At 44.0% G+C, this 25,076-nt stretch overlaps 1 protein-coding gene across 4 annotated transcripts in view; it reads right to left on the reverse strand.

Annotated features, from left to right (window-relative positions):
- Nucleotides 1-25,076, reverse strand: part of FAM120B (family with sequence similarity 120 member B) — a 273,166-nt gene that overhangs the window by 31,805 nt on the left and 216,285 nt on the right. For all 4 annotated transcript variants that reach the window (XM_088457412.1, XM_088457410.1, XM_088457411.1 and 1 more), the window contains exon 8: nucleotides 22,693-22,801. In XM_088457412.1, coding sequence (XP_088313538.1) covers nucleotides 22,693-22,801 — 109 coding nt within the window. The remainder of the gene's footprint in view (nucleotides 1-22,692; nucleotides 22,802-25,076) is intronic.

Consider the following 25,076-nt stretch of genomic DNA (forward strand, 5'->3'; position numbering starts at 1 on the left):
AAACTCACCCAAACCATTGACAGCACTGGCTATGTCGTCCCACAGTTTCCATCTCTGGGTTGCACCCATATTCCTTGGTGCCTGTGCCAGGTTGTCATTGCACATTAGGACCAAAACCTCCATCTCCTTCCTTGTGAATTGTGGCTGTCTTTTCTTTTTGGCCCTAGTTTGCCTACTAGGCCCAGCAGCCTCTTCCATGGCATCCTCCATACCTTTTTTTTTAAATGGCAGAAAATATTAAAAAGTTAAATGTTTCCAAATGTAATGTTAAACATAAGCATTTTCACATAATTTTGAAAATACTTACATGGCGCCTCTTGGCTAGTACTTTACTGCTCTGTACTCATTGTGTTTTCGCAATGTAGCAGACCGATTTAGGTCGTCAGTAAGGTTTTTAGACATGCGTCAGCATTATTCGGCCGCATCATTCCTTGTGCGCTCCTATTGTCCGTCCTTAATTTGAGCGGGAAAATAAAGACTATTTATGGCTTGGTGTGACTCCATTCGAGGTGGCATTTTTGGATTGTTGGAGGTTTTTCGGTGTAGTAGTTTGTTCGTGCTTTGCTGGTTTCTGGAAGGAGTAGTTTGTATTTTTTTGACGTTTGGTTTTTTTCTTACTTTGTTTCTTTACGTTAGCATTTTTGCGGTTTTTTTTACTATTTTTAGTTATATTTTTGAGTAAGTATTTCCACAATTCCCCTAAAAATTTAATAATAAATAGTTTACATTTTATTTTTTTAATGTTTTTTTTTTTTTCAGTTATTTTGGCAGTGACCAAGTGACCTTTTCTAACTTTGGGATATTTGTCTGTTTTTGGTTAGTGTTTTTGGTTTTAAGAATTAACAAATTCGATGTGTTGGTCTTAGCATGTGTTTCGTTACGTAATGTGTGTTCTTTTCAGTGTAAAATCATGTCTTAACTTTATATGTAGCGTACTGTTTTGCAAACTAATGTGTGTTCTTTTCAGTGTAAAATCATGTCTTAACTTTATATGTAGCGTACTATTTTGCAAACTAATGTGTGTTCTTTTCAGTGTAAAATCATGTCAACTTTATATGTAGCATACTATTTTGCAAACTAATGTGTGTTCTTTTCAGTGTAAAATCATGTCTTAACTTTATATGTAGCGTACTGTTTTGCAAACTAATGTGTGTTCTTTTCAGTGTAAAATCATGTCTTAACTCTATATGTAGCGTACTATTTTGCGAACTAATGTGTGTTCTTTTCAGTGTAAAATCATGTCTTAACTTTATATGTAGCATGCTATTTTGCGAACTAATGTGTGTTCTTTTCAGTGTAAAATCATGTCTTAACTCTATATGTAGCGTACTATTTTGCAAACTAATGTGTGTTCTTTTCAGTGTAAAATCATGTCTTAACCTTATATGTAGCGTACTATTTTGCAAACTAATGTGTGTTCTTTTCAGTGTAAAATCATGTCTTAACTCTATATGTAGCATGCTATTTTGCGAACTGTGTGTTCTTTTCAGTGTAAAATCATGTCTTAACTCTATATGTAGCGTACTATTTTGCGAACTAATGTGTGTTCTTTTCAGTGTAAAATCATGTCTTAACTTTATATGTAGCATGCTATTTTGCGAACTGTGTGTTCTTTTCAGTGTAAAATCATGTCTTAACTCTATATGTAGCGTACTATTTTGCAAACTACTGTGTGTTCCCTTCTCTAAATTTTCCACAATTAGATTTGGCTTAATTCCTAGTTTATTAAATTAATCTTAAAAATATTTTCGACTTTTGTAATGTAGGTTTCTTTTCACATGACACGACCCAGGCCTGTAAGAATCTTTGGTTTGCTTTGAAAAGATAAGTATATTTTTCTCAACACATTTGTCTAAAACAATAACTACCTGGCTTAACATTTCAGGTTGATGTTGGTCGTATTATATTGGCCATGGTTCCAGAACCCGACCAACCTCAACTTCGTCCCAGGCGTAGGCCTCGTAGGCGTGCAAGGCCCCAGATATATAGAACATGTGTCACCCTTTTTGGAATGCCAGATGATGAGGTGTTAATGCGATACCGTCTTCCGCCACAAATCATCATAGACACTCTCTCATTAATAGAGAGTGATCTTGAACGGCAAATTGACAGTCCTACAGCAATACCACCACTTATGCAATTAATGTCGGTGTTACATTTTTGTGCCTCAGGATCCTTTCAAACCACCGTCGGAATAGTGGCCAATCGTCCTTTTCAAGGATCCTGAGGGCAGTGATGGAGGCACTTTTTAAACACCTCCATCATTTTATTAAAATGCCATTGGATATGGGTTCCCTTAATGTAGTGAAGGCTAATTTTAACCAAATTGCTGGCTTCCCACACATCATAGGGGTTGTGGATGGCACTCACATACCACTTCAGCCTACATACCACTTCAGCCTCCAGCAATGCTGGAGGCTATATTTAGGAACCGAAAGCACTTCCACTCGATGATGTAATGGTGGTATGTGATGCCTCCCTCCAGATCCTGTCCCTGAATGCCAAATTCCCAGGCAGTGCACATGATTCCTTCGTCATCCGGCAATCAGGGATTTGGCACAAATTAAACAACCTACAAGCTGGTGATGCGTGGCTTCTGGGTAAGTTGACACCTTCTGTTGAAACCAATGCAAAGCTTGGTACACAATGGTCCTGATGTTTTTTATATTTTTTCACAGGAGACAGTGGTTACCCTTGCAGGCCCTGGCTGCTCACTCCTTATTTGGTTCCCATACAAGGGCCACAAAGTCAGTATAATTCCGCACTTACAGCCATCAGGCAGGTGGTGGAGCGCTGTATCAGCCTTTTAAAAGGCCGATTCAGATGCCTCCACCGCTCTGGTGGCGACCTCATGTATTTGCCGGCTATGGTTTCCAAAATTGTGGTCCTGTGTGGGATATTTCACAACATAGCCATAAGGAGTGGTGTCCCAATGCAGCCAGAGGATGCTTTGCCTGAGGACGGCCCCCGCAAGGTTGGTCGGAGGTCAGTATGTGGGGGGGCCATACGCGATCAAGTTGTTGCACGATTTTTTATGTAATTATTTCCATTCATTTATTTAATTGACACAATGTAGACATGTAATATTTTAATGTACACTTTTAACTTTTGTTTTTTCCTAAAATGACCATAAAAATCCATGCATACTACCTGATCAACACAAATGACTTTATGTAGACACATTGGATATAACTTCGGGAACAATGAATTCTTCTCCTCATTTGTGGATTCATGTTGGCATACTACTTCTTCAAACAGTTCCTGATTTTATATTTTGGGGGGTTTTGGTGTTGTTTGGACTTTTGTGTGTGTTTTCAATGTTTGAATTTATTGTGTCAATTCACTTGGTGTTTATTATTTGTGTGCATTAAATTTTTTTAAAACTTTACCCAACCATTTCCATCGTAAATTACAAACAAGTGTAACCTGTTTCAAAAAATGCAAAGTTGCTTAATGCCTAATACTGTAATTTCATAATTTGTAAACTTTACTACCCTGCTTTGTTGCTCAAAACAAACATCAAAGGTATTATGGTGAATCAGTATGTTTTCCATTCTAGGCCTAAGCAGGTAGCTTTAATTTTTACATTAGCTCCAAAAAAAATTATTCTATTTTTGAGGTTAATTCTACAAACCTATTGGTATTGTTATGTGTTTAATGTGCAAGCTTACATACTTACTTGAGCTTTATACAAACAAATGTACATTAGTTAAAAACTCAGGGACAAATAGTAGACTTATGTAAGGTTCAACAATCTAAGATTTACAGACAAGGAATGAGACTTAAATAAATCAAAATAAACTTTATTTTTAGGGTTTTTTGGGGGGGAAAGTGAAAAAAATTAGTGGTGCAGGATGGCCAAAAAATGGTCCATTGCCACCGGCATGGCAATGACATGCCCCCGTATCTCGATTAATCCTGCAGCAATGGCCTCGTTACGCCTCTGTTCCTCTGTGGGTTTAAAAAATTTGCGGATTACTAAAATGACACCTTCATTTAGATTATAACAACCAACCAAAATTTCAGACTATACCAAAAAAATAAAACAGTTACCAAAACATGTCCAAAACAAAAGGAATGCAAAAAGAAAAGCTTTAAAACAAATAAGGTCCCAAAAAGAATAAAGCAAATCATTAAAATTTTTTAAAAAAGACAAAAAAACAAACTAAGACATTTGTTGGTAGCGTAAACAAGAAATACACAAGTGTGAGTGTTTGGACATGTGTCATATGTGTAAGGGGAAAACATCCTTGACATTGTTTCACAAAGATATATTTAAAAAACATTGGAACTACTTTACTATTTTGAACTGCACAGGCAAAAGGACAACATCAACCAAAATAACAGAAACGGAACCAAAAACCATAGTTTAAAAGGTAAACATACCGGGAACATTGCTGACTGGGCCTGGAGCCCCGAATTCCTCCTCATCAGAGGTGGGCCAGTGGCTGAGGGAAGGAGGAGGGGTATGTGGGATAAAGTGGAGGGTGAGGAAAATAGAGGGGGGGTTGGAGTGGAGGGGGAAGTTGTAGGGATGTTAATGTGAGGAGAGGGAGGGGACTGACGGGTGGCAAGGTGGAGGGGGAATTTGGGGCAGAGTGGGCAGAGGATGTTTGGGTGGGAGTGGGGGATAGGGGTCGAGACACACGTCTGCGCCATGTGAGTCTCCGCTCTGCCCCTAAATGATGAAGAAAAACATGAGTAATTACAATTTGCCATTTAGTCTTTTGATTTTAACCCAAAAATTTGTACACAAACAGGGCTATACTGTAAACAAGCACACGCAAGTATGTCCAAATAAAACAAACAGGGCTATACTGTAAACATGCACACGCAAGTATGAGAATCCAAAAACAAACAGGGCTATACTCTAAACATGCACACACAAGTATGAGAATCCAAAAACAAACAGGGCTATACTGTAAACATGCACACGCAGGTATGAGAATACAAAAACAAACATGGCTATACTGTAAACATGCACACGCAAGTATGAGAATCCAAAAACAAACAGGGCTATACTGTAAACATGCAGACGCAGGTATGAGAATACAAAAACACAAATAAAAAAATAACCATACACAGAAACACTTACTATGAACTATTTGGAGACGCAAACGGGCCAGCAGGCTTGGGGATCTGCGCCTCAGATCGGACCACCTTCTTTCAAGTTGGCCGATATTTCTGCGGTAAGCGATCGAACGCAGGCGGCGCCGCACCTCCGCGTAGGCCAACCGCTTGCGGAGGTTAGTGATGGGGCGCGGGTATTTTGTGATTCTCTGGTCCATCACTTCAGTGAGGACCAGGAGTTCACGGCGACAAAAAGCGGCGGCTCTCATGATGGCAATGATTTTTTTTACACAAAACAGTTTTAATAAAGGTCCTAGAAAAAATTTGATTGGCTAATGTACTTTGTAAATTAACAGGAACAATTTTATTGGTTATTGTATGAGTCATGTGACCTACACCCTCACAAATATAATGTGAGTTATTATAGGCTTGATGCAGTGACATGCGTAAGCTAATTAAAATATCAAAATTAAAGTATTTAAATATGCCTATAAAAAAAAAACGCAAAACAATACCAGCATTCTAACAAACTATTACGTTCGAAAAACCATCCCCTTGGTCAAACCGCACGTATTCTGCAGAAGAAATGACATATACTAACAAGAATAAAGTTTATTGACAGTGAAAAAAAAACCACGATTGCAAACATGTGAATAACAATTAAGGTAATTAATATAGTGATTGCCATTAATCGATTCAAGTATGTTTGCAGAATGAAATAGCAGGCAATCGAAAACTGACAGGGCCACTTCCGGAATTGACTTGTGCGAGCACTCAATGCAACCAAAGAGGAGACGGACGCTCCCTATTTTGAATGCTTGCTAGCTAGAGGAGGGGTTGGGAGACTATGGGGCGGAAGGTTAGCTACGAGCGAACATACGAGCGAGCGCTTAAATTTTCATTTTTTCGCTCGTACGGCGTACGAGCGAGCGGCCACTTGCGTCCGGGTTTGAATCAGGCCCATATTTCCCAACACTGTTCTTTCACTTGCATTTCTACAAATCTCTTGCGTTCATATTTCATTTATATTTAAAATTTCCATCCCTCTAGTTTACTTATGAACACCATGACGTTTGCTTCAACTCCCTCCTTCAATCAGTCTCTACCTAATCCTCTGTTCTGCCCCCTGCTACCACCTTTATCCTTTCCCCCTTGTCTCTTCCACCTCCTCCTCCCCTTCTCCCCCCTCCTCTGTCTGCCTATTCTCCCCTCCACTCCCATTACTCCACCTTCATCCTGTTCTACCACTCCTTTCTCCTACTACCGCACCACTAATCCCTCCTCCTACACTCCTCTCCCTGTCACTTCACCCTACTTCCATTCACATTTCTCTCCCTGCCCACCTCCTACAGGTTCTCTTTATAGCTCAGATGCCAGCACCATCACTAAACTCTATTCATATTGGTCCCCCGAATGAATCTCACCTCTACGTTACAGCAACCCTGATAATCTTATACACATCACCCCCACTAACACTATCTCTCTATCCTGTGCCCTCTGGAATGCCAGATCAGTCTGTAATAAACTGGTCCCCTCCCATGACCTATTCATCTCCAACTACCTACATCTCCTAGCCATCACTGAAACCTGGATTTCACCCTCTGATACCACTTCTCCTGCTGCTCTCTCCTCTGGGGGCCTCACCTTCTCCCACACCCCCTGGCCTGGGGGTCGCCATGGTGGTGGTGTTGGGGTCCTTCTATCTGCCAGTTACTCCTACCAGCTAATACCCTCTGAACCATCCCTTACATTCCCCACATTTGAGGTTCATGCTATACGCCTCTTCCAACCAGTAAACCTCAGAGTAGCTGTCATTTACCGTCCCCTTGGCTCCCCCTCCAAATTCCTTGACAACTTTGCTTCCTGGCTCCCTCACTTTCTCTCCTCAGATCTTCCCTCCATTATCCTAGGTGATTTTAATATTCCTATTGACATTCCCACAGAATCCTCTGCCGCTAAACTCTTTACCCTCACCTCTTTATTTGGTCTCGCCCAATGGACCTCATCACCCTGCCACGTGAGTGGGCACTCACTTGACCTGGTCTTTACTCACCGTTGTGATATCTATGATTACTCCAATTCCCCCTCTCTGACCATCACCGTCTCTATTTTAACTTATCCCTCTCTCCATCCCCTCCTTTACCTCCTAAGGCTACCATTACTAAGCGTAACATTGAGGCTATTGACACTATTGCTTTTTCCTCCCTGCTGGACTCGCTTCTTTCACCTATCCTTTCTCTCTCCTGTCATGAAACAAGGTACTTCCCTGTACAATGTCTCCCTAACTTCTGCTCTGGACTCTGTTGCTCCAGCAATAACTACTCACCCTCGCAGATCCACACCACAACCCTGGCATTACAAATGCACCAGATACCTGCAAAAGTGTTCAAGAATTCCTGAGCCTCAGTGGAGGAAATCACGCTTTAAGGCTAACTTCCTCCATTTCAAATATATTCTCTTATCCTACAGTGCTGCCCTGTCCCTCTCCAAACAATCATAATTCAAGAACCTCATCTCCTCCCAGTCCTCAAACCCCCGGCATTTCTTTGCCACTTTCAACTCCCTCCTCTGCCCTTCCCCTCCTTGCCTCCCCTCCTCGCTCTTTGCCCTTGACTTTGCCACCTACTTTACTTCTAATATTGATATCTTATCCCATCAGACCCTCAGCACTCCTGCCCCACCATTCCCTGACCACCCCTCCCCTTCTGTTTCAACAACTCGGACATTCTTCTCCCCTGTTTCTGGAGAGGAAGCATTGGTCCTAATCCGGTCCTCCCCTCCTTCCACCTCCCCCCTTGACCCTATCCCTTCCCGTCTCCTCTGTTACCTGTCTCCGTCTGCCTGTTCCCATCTTGCCCACCTCCTCAATCTCTCCCTATCATCTGGCACTGTCCCTTCTACTTTCAAACATGGCCTTGTCTCCCCCATTCTTAAAAAACCTACCATTGATCCTAACAAACTCTCCAACTACCGACCCATCTCTCTCCTACCCTTTTGCTTCCAAATTCCTTTAGCATATTGTTTACAACCGCCTTACCACCTTTCCTCCCTCCCACTCCCTCCTTGACTCATTTCAATCTGGCTTCCATTCTCTCCACTCCACTGAAACTGCCCTGACGAAAGTCAGCAATGACCTTCTTGCTGCCAAATCCAAGGGCCACTACTGTCTGCTCACTCTCCTTGACCTCTCTGCTGCTTTTGACACTGTGGACCACACTCTACTCCTGCAAATCCTTCACTCTCTGGGTTTACGTGGCACTGCCCTCTCCTGGCTATCCTCCTACCTCTCTGATCATTCCTTCTCTGTCTCCTTGCATGACTCATCTCCCCCCCCACTTCCACTAACAGTAGGAGTTCCCCAAGGTTCTGTTGTTGGACTTCTCCTTTTCTCCCTATATATGTCCTCTTTAGGTGAACTCATTAACTCTTTTGATCTCCAATATCATTTCCATGCTGATGATACTCAAATTTACCTTTCCAACCCTGACCTCTCCCCCTCGCTCCTTACCCATATCTCCAACTGTCTCTCTGCTATCTCTTCATGGAGGTCCCAGCGCTTTCTTAAACTAAACATGTCTAAGACTGAGCTGATCATCTTCCCACCATCTCCCAATACCTCACTTCCCACAGTTTCATTATTTATTGATGGCACAACTATCTCCTCTAGCCCCAAAGTGCGCTGTCTTGGAGTTATCCTAGACTCCTCCCTCTCCTTTAAACCACACATTCAGCACCTCTGGCAGTCCTGCCGCTTCCACCTAAAAAATATCTCCAGGATTAGACCCTTTCTCACCCAGGATGCCACCAAAACCCTCATCCACTCGCTGGTCATCTCCAGATTGGACTACTGTAACCTTCTCCTAGCTGGCCTCCCAGTCTCTCACCACTACAATCGGTCCTCAATGCTGCTGCTCAGCTAACCTTCCTCTCTAGACATTCTACATCTGCTTCCCCTCTCCTTGAAGCCCTACACTGGCTCCCCTTCCCCTTCAGATGCCAATTTAAGTATCTTACACTCGCCTACAAAGCCCTCACCAAATCCTCTCCCACATACATTTCTGACCTTCTCTCCCTTCACACTCCCGCCCGTCCACTTCGCTTAACAAATGCATGCCGCCTCTCTTTCCAACTGATTACTTCCTCCCACTCCCACCTCCAAGATTTTGCCCGTGCTGCTCCCTACCTTTGGAACGCTCTCCCTCTCCCTATCAGACTCTCCACCTCACTACAAAACTTCAAAAGGGCTCTCAAGACCCACTACTTCATCTAGGCCTTCCAGCTCTCATCCTAACCCACATAATGCCCTTTCCTCCCTATCTTCCCTTATCTATAACGCCTGTCTGTCTGCCCCTCCCCTTTAGAATGTAAGCTCTCACAAGCAGGGACCTCTTCCCTCATGTGCTTCTCCCTACACTTTCTTCTACTCCTTACTCCTCATAATGGCAAGATAGCGGATCTATGTTAGACCATCTGTTCCCTGAATGTTCGGGACGTCTGGACCTCATAATAAAGGTTGCATGGAGACATTATGATGTAAACAACATAATGTGTGGTACAAGTGAGTACATGCTTAATGTTATACTTGTGTCCATTAGGAGGATGCTTGAAATACTGTCCAGGAATCATATATTCACACGTCACACACAAAGTACATTTGTAACATCCTAGTCTCTTTGTTTGTGTTGTTGGAAACATAGTTGCTGTATGCTTGTGTATCTCTGTTTTCATGAGAATGTCTTTGAGGCTCCTGCCTCTTTTGTAGCTCGGCATTACATTTTTTTGTTGCAGGGAGTTCCTTTTGATTGTCTTATTGTTTTTAATATTGCTTTGTTCACATTGGTTTATAGGAAAATAATGATTAAAGCAGAGCCTTCCGTTCCTTCATGAATCGCACTCATTATACAATGGTATGGTAATGAGATGCAGGCATGGAGCAGGGATGCTGTTGGAGAAGTAATACACTTCTCCACGGTAAACTTGCTCCATGAATAGCACGAAACAGAGAAGAGCCCTGATTTCAGCTAAACAGGGATCTTCTCTACTTCATGAATAGACCCTTAAGTGTGTGATTGTATGTATATGCGTGTGTGAGATTGTGATGACAGTATGTATGTGTCTGTGACTATGTGATGCATACCCTCCAACATCTCTGAGTTGAAAATCGGTACAGGGGCGTGGCAAAAGATAAAGGGGGCATGGTCATCTATAAAGGGGGAGTGTCCACGGGTACTCGACTGGAGGCAGCTGGCGCTTGTGGGTCGTTATGTCAGCGTCAGTGCAGATTGCCACAGAGGACGGAGCCACCTGTCATTCAGCAGCACTGCGGGAGTCTGTGTCCCCGCAGCGCTGCTATAGTATTCAGGAGATTGTACTCATCCGGTACATCGCTACAGCCCCTGTTATGCCGGTACAGACCATTAAAAAAACGGTACTGTACCGGCCAAATTGGTATAGTTGGAGGGTCTGGTGATGACAGTATGTATGTGTATGTGACTGTATGTGTGTGACAGTATGTGTATGCCTATATATGTATGTGTATAAGTGTGTCTATGTGTACAACAGTACGTCTGTAAGTGTATATGTGTGTGACTGTACATGTATGTGTATAAGTGTGTCTATGTGTACAACAGTACGTATGTAACTGTCTGTATGTGTGACTGTACATGTATGTGTATAAGTGTGTCTATGTGTACAACAGTACGTATGGAAGTGTATGTATGTGTGACTGTACATGTATGTGTATAAGTGTGTCTATGTGTACAACAGTACGTATGTAAGTGTATATGTGTGTGACTGTATATGTATGTGTATAAATCTGGTTATGTGTACAACAGTGCGTATGTAAGTGTATGTGTTTGTGACTATATACATATGTATATGTATGTGTATACAGTGCATCCGGAAAGTATTCAAGCGCTTCACTTTTTCCACATTTTGTTATGTTACAGCCTTATTCCAAAATGGAATGAATTCATTTTTGGCCTCAAACTTCTACACACAATACCCCATAATGACAACGTGTAAAAAGTTTTTTTGAGATTTTTGCAAATTTAGTAAAAAAAAAAACTAAGAAATCACATTTACATAAGTATTCACAGCCTTTGCCATGAAGCTCAAAATTGAGCTCAGGTGCATCCTGTTTCCACTGATCATCCTTGAGATGTTCCTACAGCTTAACTGGAGTCTACCTGTGGTAAATTCAGTTGTTTGGACATGATTTTGAAAGGCATACACCTGTCTATATAAGGTCTCACACTTGACAGTGCATGTCAAAGCACAAACCAAGCATGAAGTCCAAGGAATTGTCTCGAGGCACAAATCTGGGAAAGGGTGCAGAAAAATATCTGCTCCTTTGAAGGTCCCAATGAGCACAGTGGCCTCCATCATCCGTAAATGGAAGAAGTTCGGAACCACCAGGACTCTTCCTAGAGTTGGCCGGCTGTTTAAACTGAGTGATTGTGGAAGAAGGGCCCTAGTCAGGGAGGTGACCAAGAACCCAATGGTCACTGTGTCAGAGCTACAGCATTCCTCTGTGGAGAGAGGAGAACCTTCCAGAAGGACAACCATCTATGCAGCAATCCACCAATCAGGTCTGTATGGTAGAATGGCCAGACGGAAGCCACTCCTTAGTAAAAAGCACATGGCAGTCCGCCTGGAGTTTGCCAAAATGCACCTGAAGGACTCTCGGACCATGAGAAACTAAAGATTGAACTCTTTGGCGTCAATGCCAGGCGTTATGTTTGGAGGAAACCAGGCACCGCTCATAAACAAGCCAATACCATCCCTACAGTGAAGCATGGAGGTGGCAGCATCATCCTGTGGGAATGTTTTTCAGCGGCAGGAACTGGGAGACTAGTCAGGATAGAGGGTAAGATGAATGCAGCAATGTACAGAGACATCCTGGATGAAAACCTGCTCCAGAGCGCTCTTGACCTCAGACTGGGGCGACGGTTCATTTTTCAGCAGGACAACGACCCTAAGCACACAGCCAAGATATCAAAGGAGTGGCCTCAGGACAACTCTGTGAATGTCATTGAGTGGCCCAGCCAAAGCCCAGACTTGAATCCGATGGAACATCTCTGGTAATATCTGAAAATGGCTGTGCACCGACGCTTCCCATCCAACCTAATGGAGTTTGAGAGGTGCTGCAAAGAGGAATGGGCGAAACTGCCCAAAGATAGGTGTGCCAAGCTTGTGGCATAATATTCAAAAAGACTTGAGGCTGTAATTGCTTCCAAAGGTGCATCAACAAAGTATTGAGCAAAGGCTGTGAATACTTATGTACATGTGATTTCTTAGGGTTTTTTTTTAATTAAGTTTAAAAAATCTCAAAAAAACTACACTATTGTGTGTAGAATGTTGAGGACAAAAAATAATTTATTCCATTTTGGAATAAGGCTGTAACATAACAAAGTGTGGAAAAAGTGAAGCGCTGTGAATACTTTCCGGATGCACTGTATGTGTGTGACAGTATGTATTGTAACAAGAATCACATAGACCAAAGTAAAAATCCAACAGAAGTTTATTTTCTCACCACAGGCAGATATACTGTACATGTCAGTACAGTGCTCACAGGTAAGATGTTACAGCAGGTATAAAGAATCTTCCATACAGCAACACGGTTCTTTTAGTGGACCCTCAGGTCCAGGATCCCTAACACTAGTCCTCCCCGGGCCTATAACCTGGGTGACTAATTAACAGTCAGGATCATTGTGGATTTTCACTGACACAATTTTAAAGACAGATAACAGGTGCTGCTAATTAGCCTTGCTTGTGGTTTACAACTGATCCCAGTAAAACCTGGACTGGATCTCATTACCATGCTGTTTATTGCTCCATCTCTGCACAAACCTGCTGCTCCACATTAACCTCATGTGAAAGCATGCTGTCCCTGTCACACTCCTTACCCCTTAGCTTCAATTACCCTGGTGAAGCTAAAACTATTTCAGGCGAGCTCTCTGCCTCGCCTACCTCTATATGCGTCATCTGTCCAGGAACACAATCCTCTACCACTTACCAGAGCACACCTTGCACCCCCTCTTCCTACCCTAGCTTCACCATATGGTTGCTCGGAGGTTCGAGACCCACAAATCTTCTGGAATGGGCATCAGCATTGAGGTGCTGTTTCCCTAGTCGATGCTGTACCTCAAATTTGAATGGCTGTAAAGATAAAAAACAGCCTGTCATCCGGGCATTCATCTCTTGGTTTGTGTGCATCCACTCTAAGGGAGCATGATCTGTGACAGCCGGAATTCTTGCCCCAACAGATAATATTTTAGCGACTCTACTGCCCACTTAATCGCCAAGCACTCCTGTTCCACTGTTGAGTACTTGCATTCTCTTGGGAGCAATTCCCAGCTAAGATAGCGTATAGGTGTCTCCTCCCCATCTACCTCTTGGGAATGGACTGCTCCTAAGCCTGTCCCAGAGGCATCAGTCTGCAACACAAACTGTTTATTAAAGTCAGGAGCTTGCAAAACAGGCTCTACACACGCCTTGTCTTAAATCCTGCCAAGCAGTCTCTGCTGGCCTAGACCATATTATCTGGTCTGGGGATTGTTTCTTAAGGCACTCAGTCAGTGCAGCCACCTTAGTGGCAAAATCACATATGAATCTGCGGTAATAACCCACCAGACCAAGGAATGTTCTGAGTTGTGATTTACATTTGGGTTTAGGCCATGTGAGGACTGCTTACACTTTACTGGGCTGAGGTTTAACCTGCCCTCTGCCTACGACATATCCCAAGTATTTCGCATCCACCATTCCAATGGCACATTTCTCAGGGGTAGCAGCAAACCCATGTGCCCTTAAAGACTGTAACACCGCTTCTACTCTTGGAAGGTGTGACTCCCAGTCAGAGCTAAAGATGACGATGTTGTCTAAATATGCAGCTGCATACACCCTGTGGGGCAGAAGCAACTTATTCATAGCCCTCTGGAAAGTTGCTGGGGCTCCATGAAAACCAAAAGGCAGCATTTTGTACTAGAACAAGCCCTCTGGGGTGGAGAAGGCTGTTTTTGCTTTAGCAGCTTCAGTCAAAGGAATCTGCCTATATCCTTTTGTCAAATCAAGAGTAGTGAGATACTGACTTTTTGGTAGATTCTCCACCAACTCGTCAACCTGGGGCATATGGTAGGAATCAAACTGGCAAACTTTATTTAACTTGCGAAAGTCATTGCAGAACCTTAAAGCCCCCGAAGACTTAGCCACTAAGGCAATAGGGTTATTCCATTCACTGTTTGACCCCTCTATGACGCCTAAGTGCAGCATTTCCTCAAATTCTCGTTTAACTGCTGCCCGTTTTGCCTCAGGTATGCGATAGGGTCTCTGCTTTATTCTAACCCCAGGAGGAGTCTTAATATCATGCTATATGATTTGGGTCTTTCCTGGAATAGCAGAGAATACATCTTGGTTTCATGCTACTAAGCTCTCTAGTTCCTGTTTTTGGCTAAGATGGAGGGTACCTGACAGTCTGGGGTTTTCTTTGCCACTAAAGATGGCTGACTGGCCCTTTCTTTCCAAGGTTTTATTAAATTTACATGGTACCCTGTAGTTTACAGGTCCCACCGCCCCTATGATCTCATAAGGGTCTCGCCATTAAGCATACAATTTGCTTTCAGTAGTAGGCACAAGCACGAGTACCTTGTCTCCTGGTTTGAAAGACCTGTCGACTGTGGTAACATCGTAATTGCTTTTCTGACGCTGTTGAGCTCTGTCCTGTCACAAGCCACCGTACTGCGAATGCAGGGTAAGATGAATGGCGAGCGAGCATTCACTGAAACTCCTCCTATTTCCTGTCCATCAATCCGGGAGTGATCTGGATCTGCATTCACTGAAACTCCTCCTATCTCCTGTCCATCAATCCGGGAGTGATCTTGATCTATTTCTTCCTGGTGCGAACGCTGCTCCGATGCCGGTGATAGAGTTTTCGTGTTTCCGGTTCTGGCATTGTCTCCTGTTATCCAGTCGAGCTCCAGTTCTCCTGTCTATACTGTTATACTGCTGTTTGTGTCATCTAGGCGGCACGGTCCGCATACCTGTCCTCTGCCATTCTTGTCATTCAGGTGGAATGGACTGCACTCTGTGTCCAAGAGTGTGCAGTCCTGCATATGCTGCTTTTGTCAACCCGGCGGCACAGGCCACACTCTAGCGTACGCTGCTTGTGTAAACCCGGCGGCACAGGCCGCACTCCAGCATCAGCTACTTGTGTCAACCAGGCGGCACAGGCTGCACTACAGCTATGGATAAGGGATTCATTGATCCTTCTAAATCCCCAAAAGGAGTGGGGTTTTTCTTTGACCAGAAGAAGGATGGATCCCTTCGACCCTGCATTGACTTCCGTGGACTGAATAAGATCACAGTCAAGAATGCGTATCCCTTGCCACTCATCTCCGTTCTCTTTGACCAACTGCGTGAGGCTTCCATCTTTTTGAAAATTGAACTCAGAGGCGCATATAACCTCATTCGCATCAGAGAGGAAGATGAGTGTAAGATGACATTTAACACCCATTCGGGACATTTTGAATATCTAGTTATGCCGTTCGGCCTCTCCAACGCCCCAGCCGTCTTTCATGATTTCATTAATGAGGTGTTAAGGGATTTCTTGGGAGTCTTTGCAGTGGTCTATTTAGATGACATCCTCATCTATAAGTCTGTGGAGGAACATCGTAGACATGTGAGGCAGATCTTGCAAAGATTACTGGATAACAATTTATATGCCAAACTGGTGAAATGGAGGCGTGAAGGAGGTCTCATTCTTGACTTGAAGGAGGTCTCATTCTTGGGCTACATTATTTCTTCGCAAGGTTTCTCCATGGATCCTGGCAAGGTAAAGGCCATCTTGGACTGGAAACAACCCACCACGCTGTAGGCCATCCAGTGGTTTCTGGGTTTTGCAAATTATTATTGCAGGTTCGTTAAGTCTTTTTCCTCCATAGTCTCGCCCATCGCTGAATTAACAAAAAAGGGAGCTGAGGTCGCTTATTGGTCGTCTGGGGCCATTCAAGCCTTTAACACTCTGAAGGCGGCTTTTGTGTCTGCTCCTGTCCTCTGGCATCCCAATCCAGAGTTTCCATACATCGTCGAGGTGGATGCGTCTGAGCTTAGAGTGGGCACTATCCTTTCGCAGAAGGACAAAGATGGCAAGCTTCATCCGTGTGCTTTATTTTCATATTCATAAATTCGATTCGGCGGAGAAGAACTATGACGTTGGCAACCGGGAGCTTTTGGCTATTAAATGGGCCTTTGAGGACTGGAGGCATTGGTTAGAGGGGGCTAACCATGTAGTGACGGTTCTCATGGATCACAAAAATATGGCCTACATTGAAAGAACCAAGAGGTTGAATGCGAGGCAGGCTCGTTGGGCCCTATTCTTCACCTGGTTCAATTATAAGATTTCGTTCTGACCTGGGTCTAAGAATATAAAGGCGGATGCCCTGGCTTGAAGCTTCTCCGTCAGTCATCCTCCAAGGGCCTCAGAAGAGACCATCATTCCGGCTTCTAGGATCCATTTTGCTGTGACCAGAACCCTGGTGGATTCTCTCTGGGCTTGTCAGACTGAAGTCCCTTTTGATGAAACGTCAGGTGTGCTCTTTGTTCCTGAGAGACTTTGCAAAGCTGTATTGAAGGATTTTCACTCTTCTAAGGGGGTGGGTCATCCAGGCATTTCTAGAACTTTGGAACTTCTGTCTCGTTCGGTTTGGTGGTAGTCCATGTTTCGAGACAGTCGTGAGTTTGTTTTGGCGTGTGATGTCTGTTCTAGAAATAAGACTTTCCAGGCTACTCCTTCAGGTCTGCTCTGTCCTCTGCCCATGCCCTCTAAGCCATGGACCCGTATTGCGATGGACTTTGTCATTGACCTCCCTCTGTCTTCCTGTTGTTCCTTCATCTGGACCACCATGGACCAGTTCTCCAAAATGGTGCATTTTGTTCCCCTTGACAAGTTTCCGTCTGCTAAAGAATTGTCAGCACAATTTTTACAGCATGTCTTCAGGCTTCATGGGCTTCTATCAGACATCGTCTCGTATAGTGGGACGCAATTTGTTGCCTGGTTTTGGAGATGTTTCTGTGCTGATCTGGGTATCAATATGAGCTTATCCTCGGGCTATCATCCACAGTCAAACTGTCAGATGGAGTGGGTCAATCAGTCCCTGGAACAGTACCTCCGCTGTTTCCTTTTGAAGTGTCAAGACAACTGGGTTCCACTTCTGCCCTTTGCAGAATTTTCATATAACTACGGCCATTCTGCTACCTCCGTATCTCTTTTTTCCTGTAATTTTGGGACGCACCCTAGGAGTAATTCCTATGAATCCTCGACAACCAGAACTCCATTATCTTCTTCCGTTTCAAGGTTACGGTCAGTCTGGAGGAAGGAGCACCATTCTCTCCTCCAAGGTGTGGGCTGGCAAGCGTCGTCGGCCCTGTAATTTCAAAATGGGATACTTGGAATGGCTGTTCTCCAGGAACATTAATCTACGCGAAAGGTCACAAAAGCTGGGTCCTAAATTCATCGGCCCGTTTCGAATCATTGCACAAGTCAATCCTGTGGCCTTTCGGCTGAAATTGCCTAGTACTCTTAGGATCATAATACTTTTCATTGTTCCCTCCTGAAGCAGGTGTTCTTTTTCTCTAGATTTACTCCTAGGCTTTCCATCAGGCCTCCACCAGTGCTCGTCCAGGGGTGCCAGAGTTTGTGGTGAAGATCCTTGACACCAGAATTTCTGTAGGATGTGTGCAGTTTCTTGTCCACTGGAAGGGATATGGACCAGAGGAGCGTTCCTGGGTGCCGAAAAGGTCTTTGCATGCTCCTACCCTGAAAAGAAGATTCTTTGAGAACTTTCCAGACAAACCGTGGTCTAGGGGTTCTGCAACCTCTCGTCAAGCGGGGGGGGGGGGTTTGTACTGTCACAAGCCACCGCACTGCGAATGCAGGGCAAGACGAACGGCGAGCGAGCATTCACTGAAACTCCTCCAATCTCCTGTCCATTATTCCGGGAGTGATCTGGATTGGCTCCTGCATCTATTTCTTCCCGGTGTGAACGCTGCTTTGATGCCAGTGATAGAGTTTTCGTGTTTCTGGTTCTGGCATTGTCTCCTGTTATCCAGTCGAGCTCCAGTTCTCCTGTCTATATTGTTATACTGCCGTTTGTGTCGTCCAGGCGGCACAGTTCGCATACCATCTACCTGCCGTTTGTGTTATCTAGGCGGCACGGTCCGCATACCTGTCCTCTGCTGTCCTTGTCATCCAGGCGGCACGGACTGCACTCTGTGTCCAAGAGTGCGCAGTCCTGCGTATGCTGCTTGTGTCAACCTGGCGGCACAGGACGCACTCTAGCGTACACTGCTTGTGTCAACCCTGTGGCACAGGCCGCACACCAGCGTCAGCTGCTTGTGTCAACCCGGCGGCACAGGCCACACTCTAGCGTACGCTGCTTGTGTCAACCTGGCGGCACAGGACGCACTCTAGCGTACACTGCTTGTGTCAACCCTGTGGCACAGGCCGCACACCAGCGTCAACTGCTTGTGTCAACCCGGCGGCACAGGCCACACTCCAGCACCAGCTGCTTGTGTCAACTCGGCGGCACAGGCCGCACTCCAGCGTCAGCTGCTTGTGTCAACCCGGCGGCACAGGCCGCACTCCAGCGTCAGCTGCTTGTGTCAACTCGGTGGCACAGGCCGCACTCCAGCGTCCAAAGTAAGCAATATTGTGTACCAACGCCTGTGTCTCTCCTGTGGCACTAGTCCTTTATCTTCCGCATCTAGCCAAGTCATACCAGCCCTCAAGGTTGCTGCACAGCCCAAAGGCCGCATCTTGTCCTACGGCCCACAGGCTACAGCAAGCCAAGGCATACCAGCCCTCAAGGCTGCTGCACGGCTCAAAGGCTGCATCTTGACCTACGGCCCACAGCTCGCCAACGCATACCAGCCCTCAAGGCTGCTGCACAGCCCAAAGGCCACATCTTGTCCTACGGCTCACAGGCCACAGCTAGCCAAGACATACCAGCCCTCAAGGCTGATGCACGGCCCAAAGGCCGCATCTTGTCCTACGGCCCACAGGCTACAGCAAGCCAAGGCATACCAGCCCTCAAGGCTGCTGCATGGTCCAAAGGCCGTATCTTGTACTACGGCCAACAGGCCACAACAAGCCATGGCATACCAGCCCTCAAGGCTGCTGCACACCCTCAAGGCTGCTGCACAGCCCAAAGGCCGCATCGTGTCTTACGGGCCACAGGCCCATCAAGCCAAGGCATATCAGCTCTCAAAGCTGCTTCACAGCCGTATCTAGCCAAGACATACCAGCCCTCACCAGGCTGTTGTGGGACTAATACCCTCAAGAGTCCCACCCGTGGCTTAACATGTCCATATGTTCGTTCAGTAGTAGCGCAATCTGCCTTAATCGGCCATACAATTGGGACACAAACTGAACGATATTAGGATCTTGGCATGACTGTTGCCCCCACCCTTCCTTTAACACATCTAAAATCCCTCTAGGTTGCCTTCCATAGAGGATTTCAAAGGGACTGAACACTGTGGAGGATTGGGTCACCTCTCAAACTGCAAACATCAAAAAAGGCAGGAGCAAATCTCAATCTCGCTTTTCTTGTGACACCACCTTCTTTACCATCTGTTTAAGGGTCTGGTTAAAGTGTTCTACTAGGCCATCTGTTTGTGGGTGATAAACTGAGGTGGTAATCCTATTTACTCTTTATTCTTAACTGTCAGCACAAAACTTTCATTTAATTTAGATACAAAATCTGTAACCAAATCTGTAACCACTTTTACTACAGGCTTACAATGCCCAATGGATTAGGGACAGGGTAGGGAAAGAGGGTGTTAGGCACCCCCTCGGGTGGGTTAGGTTAATGGTGCGGGGAGGGGTGGTTAGAATTAGGCACTAACGGGGAGAGGATAGGGTTAGGCACTAGGTGGGGGGAGGTCAGGGTTAGGCACCACTAAGGGAGGGTTAGGGTAGGGGGATGGTTAGGGTACTTACAACCCGCCATCGGGATTTCCCTCCTTGAGACTTCTGGTGTCGGTATATGATCCGGCAGCTATCCAGCCTCCAGCGTTACATACCTATTCCCTTCCTAGTGTACATCCAGCTTCAGCCATTTAATTAAATTATACCATTTAATTTTGAATAGGGTTATTTGATACAGAATGAGCTATGATACTGACTCACACTATCATTTTAACGGTTCGTAATGCAAATGTAATCAAAAGTGTGCACTATTATTTGATTTTCACTTATTGTTAACCAACCCCATTAATATCTACCTCATTAATGTATATATCATCCAGAATTAGGATGTTGTAAGCCCATTTTTATTTTTTTTAACTTTGCAATTTAAGAAGTTTGAAACATTTGTTTTATAACTTTTTAAATAAAAAGTAAAACCTGTTTTTCAAAATTTTTAAAAACAAACCATTGGTTTTCTTTCTACACCTCAGCGCACAATTAGATTGGGGGTTTTTTCCTTATAGTAATTTTGATGTTTAAACATTTTTTTAGTTAAAACAATGCTGATAAACATCATACAGTTTTTTAGCTGAGTAACTAATTCCCGATATTAATGATATACTTTTTTGACTCCACATGAAAACAAGTACCAGGGATAAAATGTCAGGGTTCTATTATGTTTGAGAGGTGAGTTATAAAACAGGGTTGGGTATGATATCCCGCGGTGTCTGAATAGACGCCGGGTGAAATACAGACAGTGGAATCCCGATGAGGAAAGATACCGACAGAAGAAGGTAAGAAGTCTAACCCTACCCCTGTCCACCCCCTCACCCTCCCATGGTGGTGCCTAACCCTAACACTCCCGGGGGGGGTGCCTAACCCTAAGTCCCCTGGGGGGTGCCTAAGCCTAAACCCCCTCCCCGCACCCGAAATCTAATCCTTCTGGGGTGGTGCCTAACCCTAAGTCCCCCCGGGGGTGCCTAAAGCTAACTACCCCCCACGGGTGCTACTTACCTCTCCTTGGTGTCCTTATGATCGGGATGCCAGTTGCCGGGGTTCTGGCGTCGGCATTCGTAGTGCGCTGTCAGGATTTTGTCGCCGGTCTATTCATGGTGATCGGGATTCCGGCAGCCGTCATCCCGATCGTCGGGATATTAACCACATCCCATAAAACATTATAGGAAAACAGACGAAGTTACTATATTTGCACTTGAGGAAGTCCTAACAAAGGACGCAACGTGTTAGGAACACACCCACGTCACACTCAATTGGCACAAATGAGAGAGACTATAAGTATTAACTTGTTTTTCTGTATACAGTACATTATGGTGTCCTAAGCAGGTCGGATAGCATTATACATGCAGGCTGCAAGTATGTTATGATCAGAACAGTATATTTTATAAATGAATCTGTGCTTAAACTCGTCAGCAACGAGTAACCTAAACTTCTCACAGCAACAAGGTCGATCATGACATTTTTTATATATCAGACTGAAAGGCCACAGGCCATTGGTCAAATATTTAGGTGTAAACTTCAGTGGAATTTTTTCTAGTGAGAGTACTTCCACTACATAATCAGACTGTTTTATAAATACTCTTCGCAGAGGAGAGGGGACATCTACAAGCACTACAGATGTGACACACACATGCATGCATGCATATGCACGTAAATCTGGAGTACCCATTTTCTCATAAACTTTGAACACCCATTATTTCAATATACCCTTACCAGATAACTGGACTACTTTTCATAAAGTGGGCTTATTAGTTAATTGATGCTAATTTACTTAAACAACATTTTGAAATGGAAATCAGTCATTACTAGCTTACACTAAGGCAGGGATGGGGAACCTCCTCTCCGGTGGCTGTATCAGGCCCTCGGAATCATTTGGTCTGGCCCCCTGAGCTTTGTTATGCTAGCCTCACCTGGCTAGCAGGGTGCCTAGAATGGCACACTGCAACTTGAATCTATGTAGCAGTGCTGCCTGGAGCGTCTTTAGGACGCTTCAGATGGTCACACCACTGCCCTTACAGCTCCCCGGAGCATCATCAGGATGTTTCGAGCATTGCTGTAATCACCGGGGATTGTGGTCACGCTACCATGTGACATCACGCAAAGGGGGTGTGGCCTTCACCGGGCCCGCAAATAATGTTATATATATCAAAATGGCCCTTGGCAGAAAAAATGTTCCCCACCCCTGCACTAAGGTAACAAAGGTACCTTACCTTTGCTTATTACTCAGATGATTACTGTTCAATTGAAAGCATGTAATTTCTCATTTTCATTTACTGGTGTCCTTTTCAGATGACAAAATAAATTATGCTGCATAGATATATGGGTTATAAACATGTCCATTTATAGAAACATCATATAGAATGTTGAAACAGCACACACATTGCTATAACTACAATGTCTGAAACAATAGCTGTCATTATGGGATGCAACAGAAGTATTTTAGAATGCGTACACAGCAACAATTTAACAACTTTCCTTGCTACAACTGACAATATTTAATGTAAAACGTTTGATAGTCAAGTGGTGTCAATTGCGGACTACCCTACCAACATTAGCCACAGGCAGAGTACTTAACAATATTTATTTTGCACACACATCTTTAGCTTTCAGGAAACAAAGTTTATACAATCATTGTTTTGAAAACTCACCTGGTAAAGGACCACTTGTGCTCTTCAGGCCAGGTTGCAAGATTCTATTCTGTGCTGCACAAGCATCAGTGATCATAGTCCGCAGTTTCATGAACTGAGCAATCTCCTCCTAAAAGCAAATTAATTCTACAATGGTAACATTTTCAATAGACCAAATATATTTTCATAGTTTAAAATATTTAAGGAAGATTAAATTTTTAAAGAGAAATGACATCATACAGGTATAATTTGTTTGTGTAAACCCAACTGTACACAAAGTCGGTATGTACAGATCATTTTATTACAGTACTATATACAGGGTGGTGCAGGATGAAAATCTCCCTATCCCTCTATCTTTGCAATTAGTATATATACTAGGCAACGTTTTACTTGCTGCCGAAAGCATGTTATCGTGGGTATTTTTGGGGAAGGCAGTGTTTCTAGGTTAAAAGCTTTGCATGCAAAATATTTTATGTCCCCAGAAATTTGCATAGGTGTGCTAGCTATCTTGTATGTTTATTTAGAACATGTTCCTCTGTGCTGTAGATTATTTGTTTTCAAGAAAAGATTCTAGATTCTGTCCTTTTAAAATAAACATGTGTTACTGTTTAAAGTTTAAAAATATTTATGTTTGATTTCAGTAAGGGTCCTGCATGTCCCAAATTTGAACTACGTGAAAAACCATTCTTGATCTGGGCTGTGTATGACTCTGTCTATTCTCTTACATGTCTATCAATATCTGACACACAGAGGCACCCTGAAAGGCCTTACACAATGATAAATTATGAAGTACATATGAGATTTTGTATTGGACCATTGCAAATAGGTGGACAAGCTTTGTGATGATAAACCATTAATCATAGCACCATGCAGAGATGTATTTGCACAGGTGCCTGTGGAATGCAGAACCAATCATGGTAAGAAAGACAAATACCCTTTCCTACATGCGTAAAATATGTTCTGTACTGTTCAGGATTTCTGAATTGAGTGTCTCAGCATAATGACTGATTTGAAAACAGGTAAACAGAATGTTTGAGCCAACAACAGGTACTGTCAAGGAATAGCTGAATACGCTGTAGTTTTATCTGAATCTTTTATCTGTCACTTAAACTTCAATACTGAAAAGCTCAGCATGAGAAGGGAATGATAAGCAATTGCACAGTACAGTACATGAAAAACAAAGCATTCAATTCATGTTCCTGAGATTATACTCATACTGCCAAAGTACTTCAATAAATTTACATTGCAAAAGAGGCAGTACAGTTAAAAACAGAAGTTTGAAAGGAATGTAGGCGGCATCCTTGAGATCAGAATACCAGCGCCGGAATCCCGACAGCAGTCAGAATCCAGGCTTCAGAATCCTGACCACTGACATCCTGACGGTAACTATTAGGGCTATGGGTTAGGCACTAGGGGGAGGATTAGAGTTAGGCTGTGGGGGGGGAGGGGCATTCGAGTTAGGCTGCTAGAGGGGAGGGTTAGGGTTAGGCTGCGGGAAAGGTGGGTTAGGATACTTACCTAGTTCTGTTGGGATGCCGCTGTCGGTATGCCGACCGCCGGGATCCTGTACCCAACCCGTTTCCAAGTGTTCCGAGACTGAGCGATACACATATACTTGAGATCAATTGATAATTGCATATGCATTATGGGATTGGCATAATCTGAGATTACAAGTAAAGAGCCATTAGCTAAACAAAGCATTATATTATCATTAATGGCAATGAGACCTGGGAGTAAATTTATCAAGTAACAGTTTGATTAAATCATTGTTAAATTGTTATTTCGTGTGTTTTTGGGCAGTTTACAAATCGCTGGATTTATTAAAGGTGAAAACAACAGAACATTACAACAGCAGCACTTTGACACCGGAGACATGTAAAAAATGCTAAGTGACAGATATATGAACCTGCGGGTTTACAAACTGCAGGAGAAAGAAACTCACTGAAACAGACAAAGCACCTCGTGAACTGAGTTAATGTCCGTTATGTCCGTCTATAAAATAGATGGCCATTTGATCAGGAATATCTAAGATGAGAGACCGCTCCTGATTGGCTAGCCATCTTGTAAGTAGGCAGCCATTTCAGTCATTAACTCATTTTGCGTAGGCTGCTTCTTCTGACTGGATCGTCTTGCCTTAACGGGTAGATTTGGAGCTAAATCAACAGTGATTTGAGGGCCTGATTCAAAGATGGATGCAATACTGATATTCATGCAGATTGAGCGATTGCTTGCCACTGCGCGTACTCGCCACTGCGTTCTTGCTTGCAGCAGGAGAGCACTCTGCGTGTCAGGAGACCAGTTATTTCTGCGACAGCTTAGACTTACTCAGAAGGCATTTGATGTTTCCAGTTTGGGGCGTGAGTGGCGTGTCTCTAAGCACTGAACGGTGAGTGAGTAATTAGCAT

The sequence above is a fragment of the Taudactylus pleione genome, unplaced genomic scaffold (assembly GCF_031769625.1).
Source record: "Taudactylus pleione unplaced genomic scaffold, aTauple2 ptg000760l, whole genome shotgun sequence".
Taxonomy (NCBI): domain Eukaryota; kingdom Metazoa; phylum Chordata; class Amphibia; order Anura; family Myobatrachidae; genus Taudactylus; species Taudactylus pleione.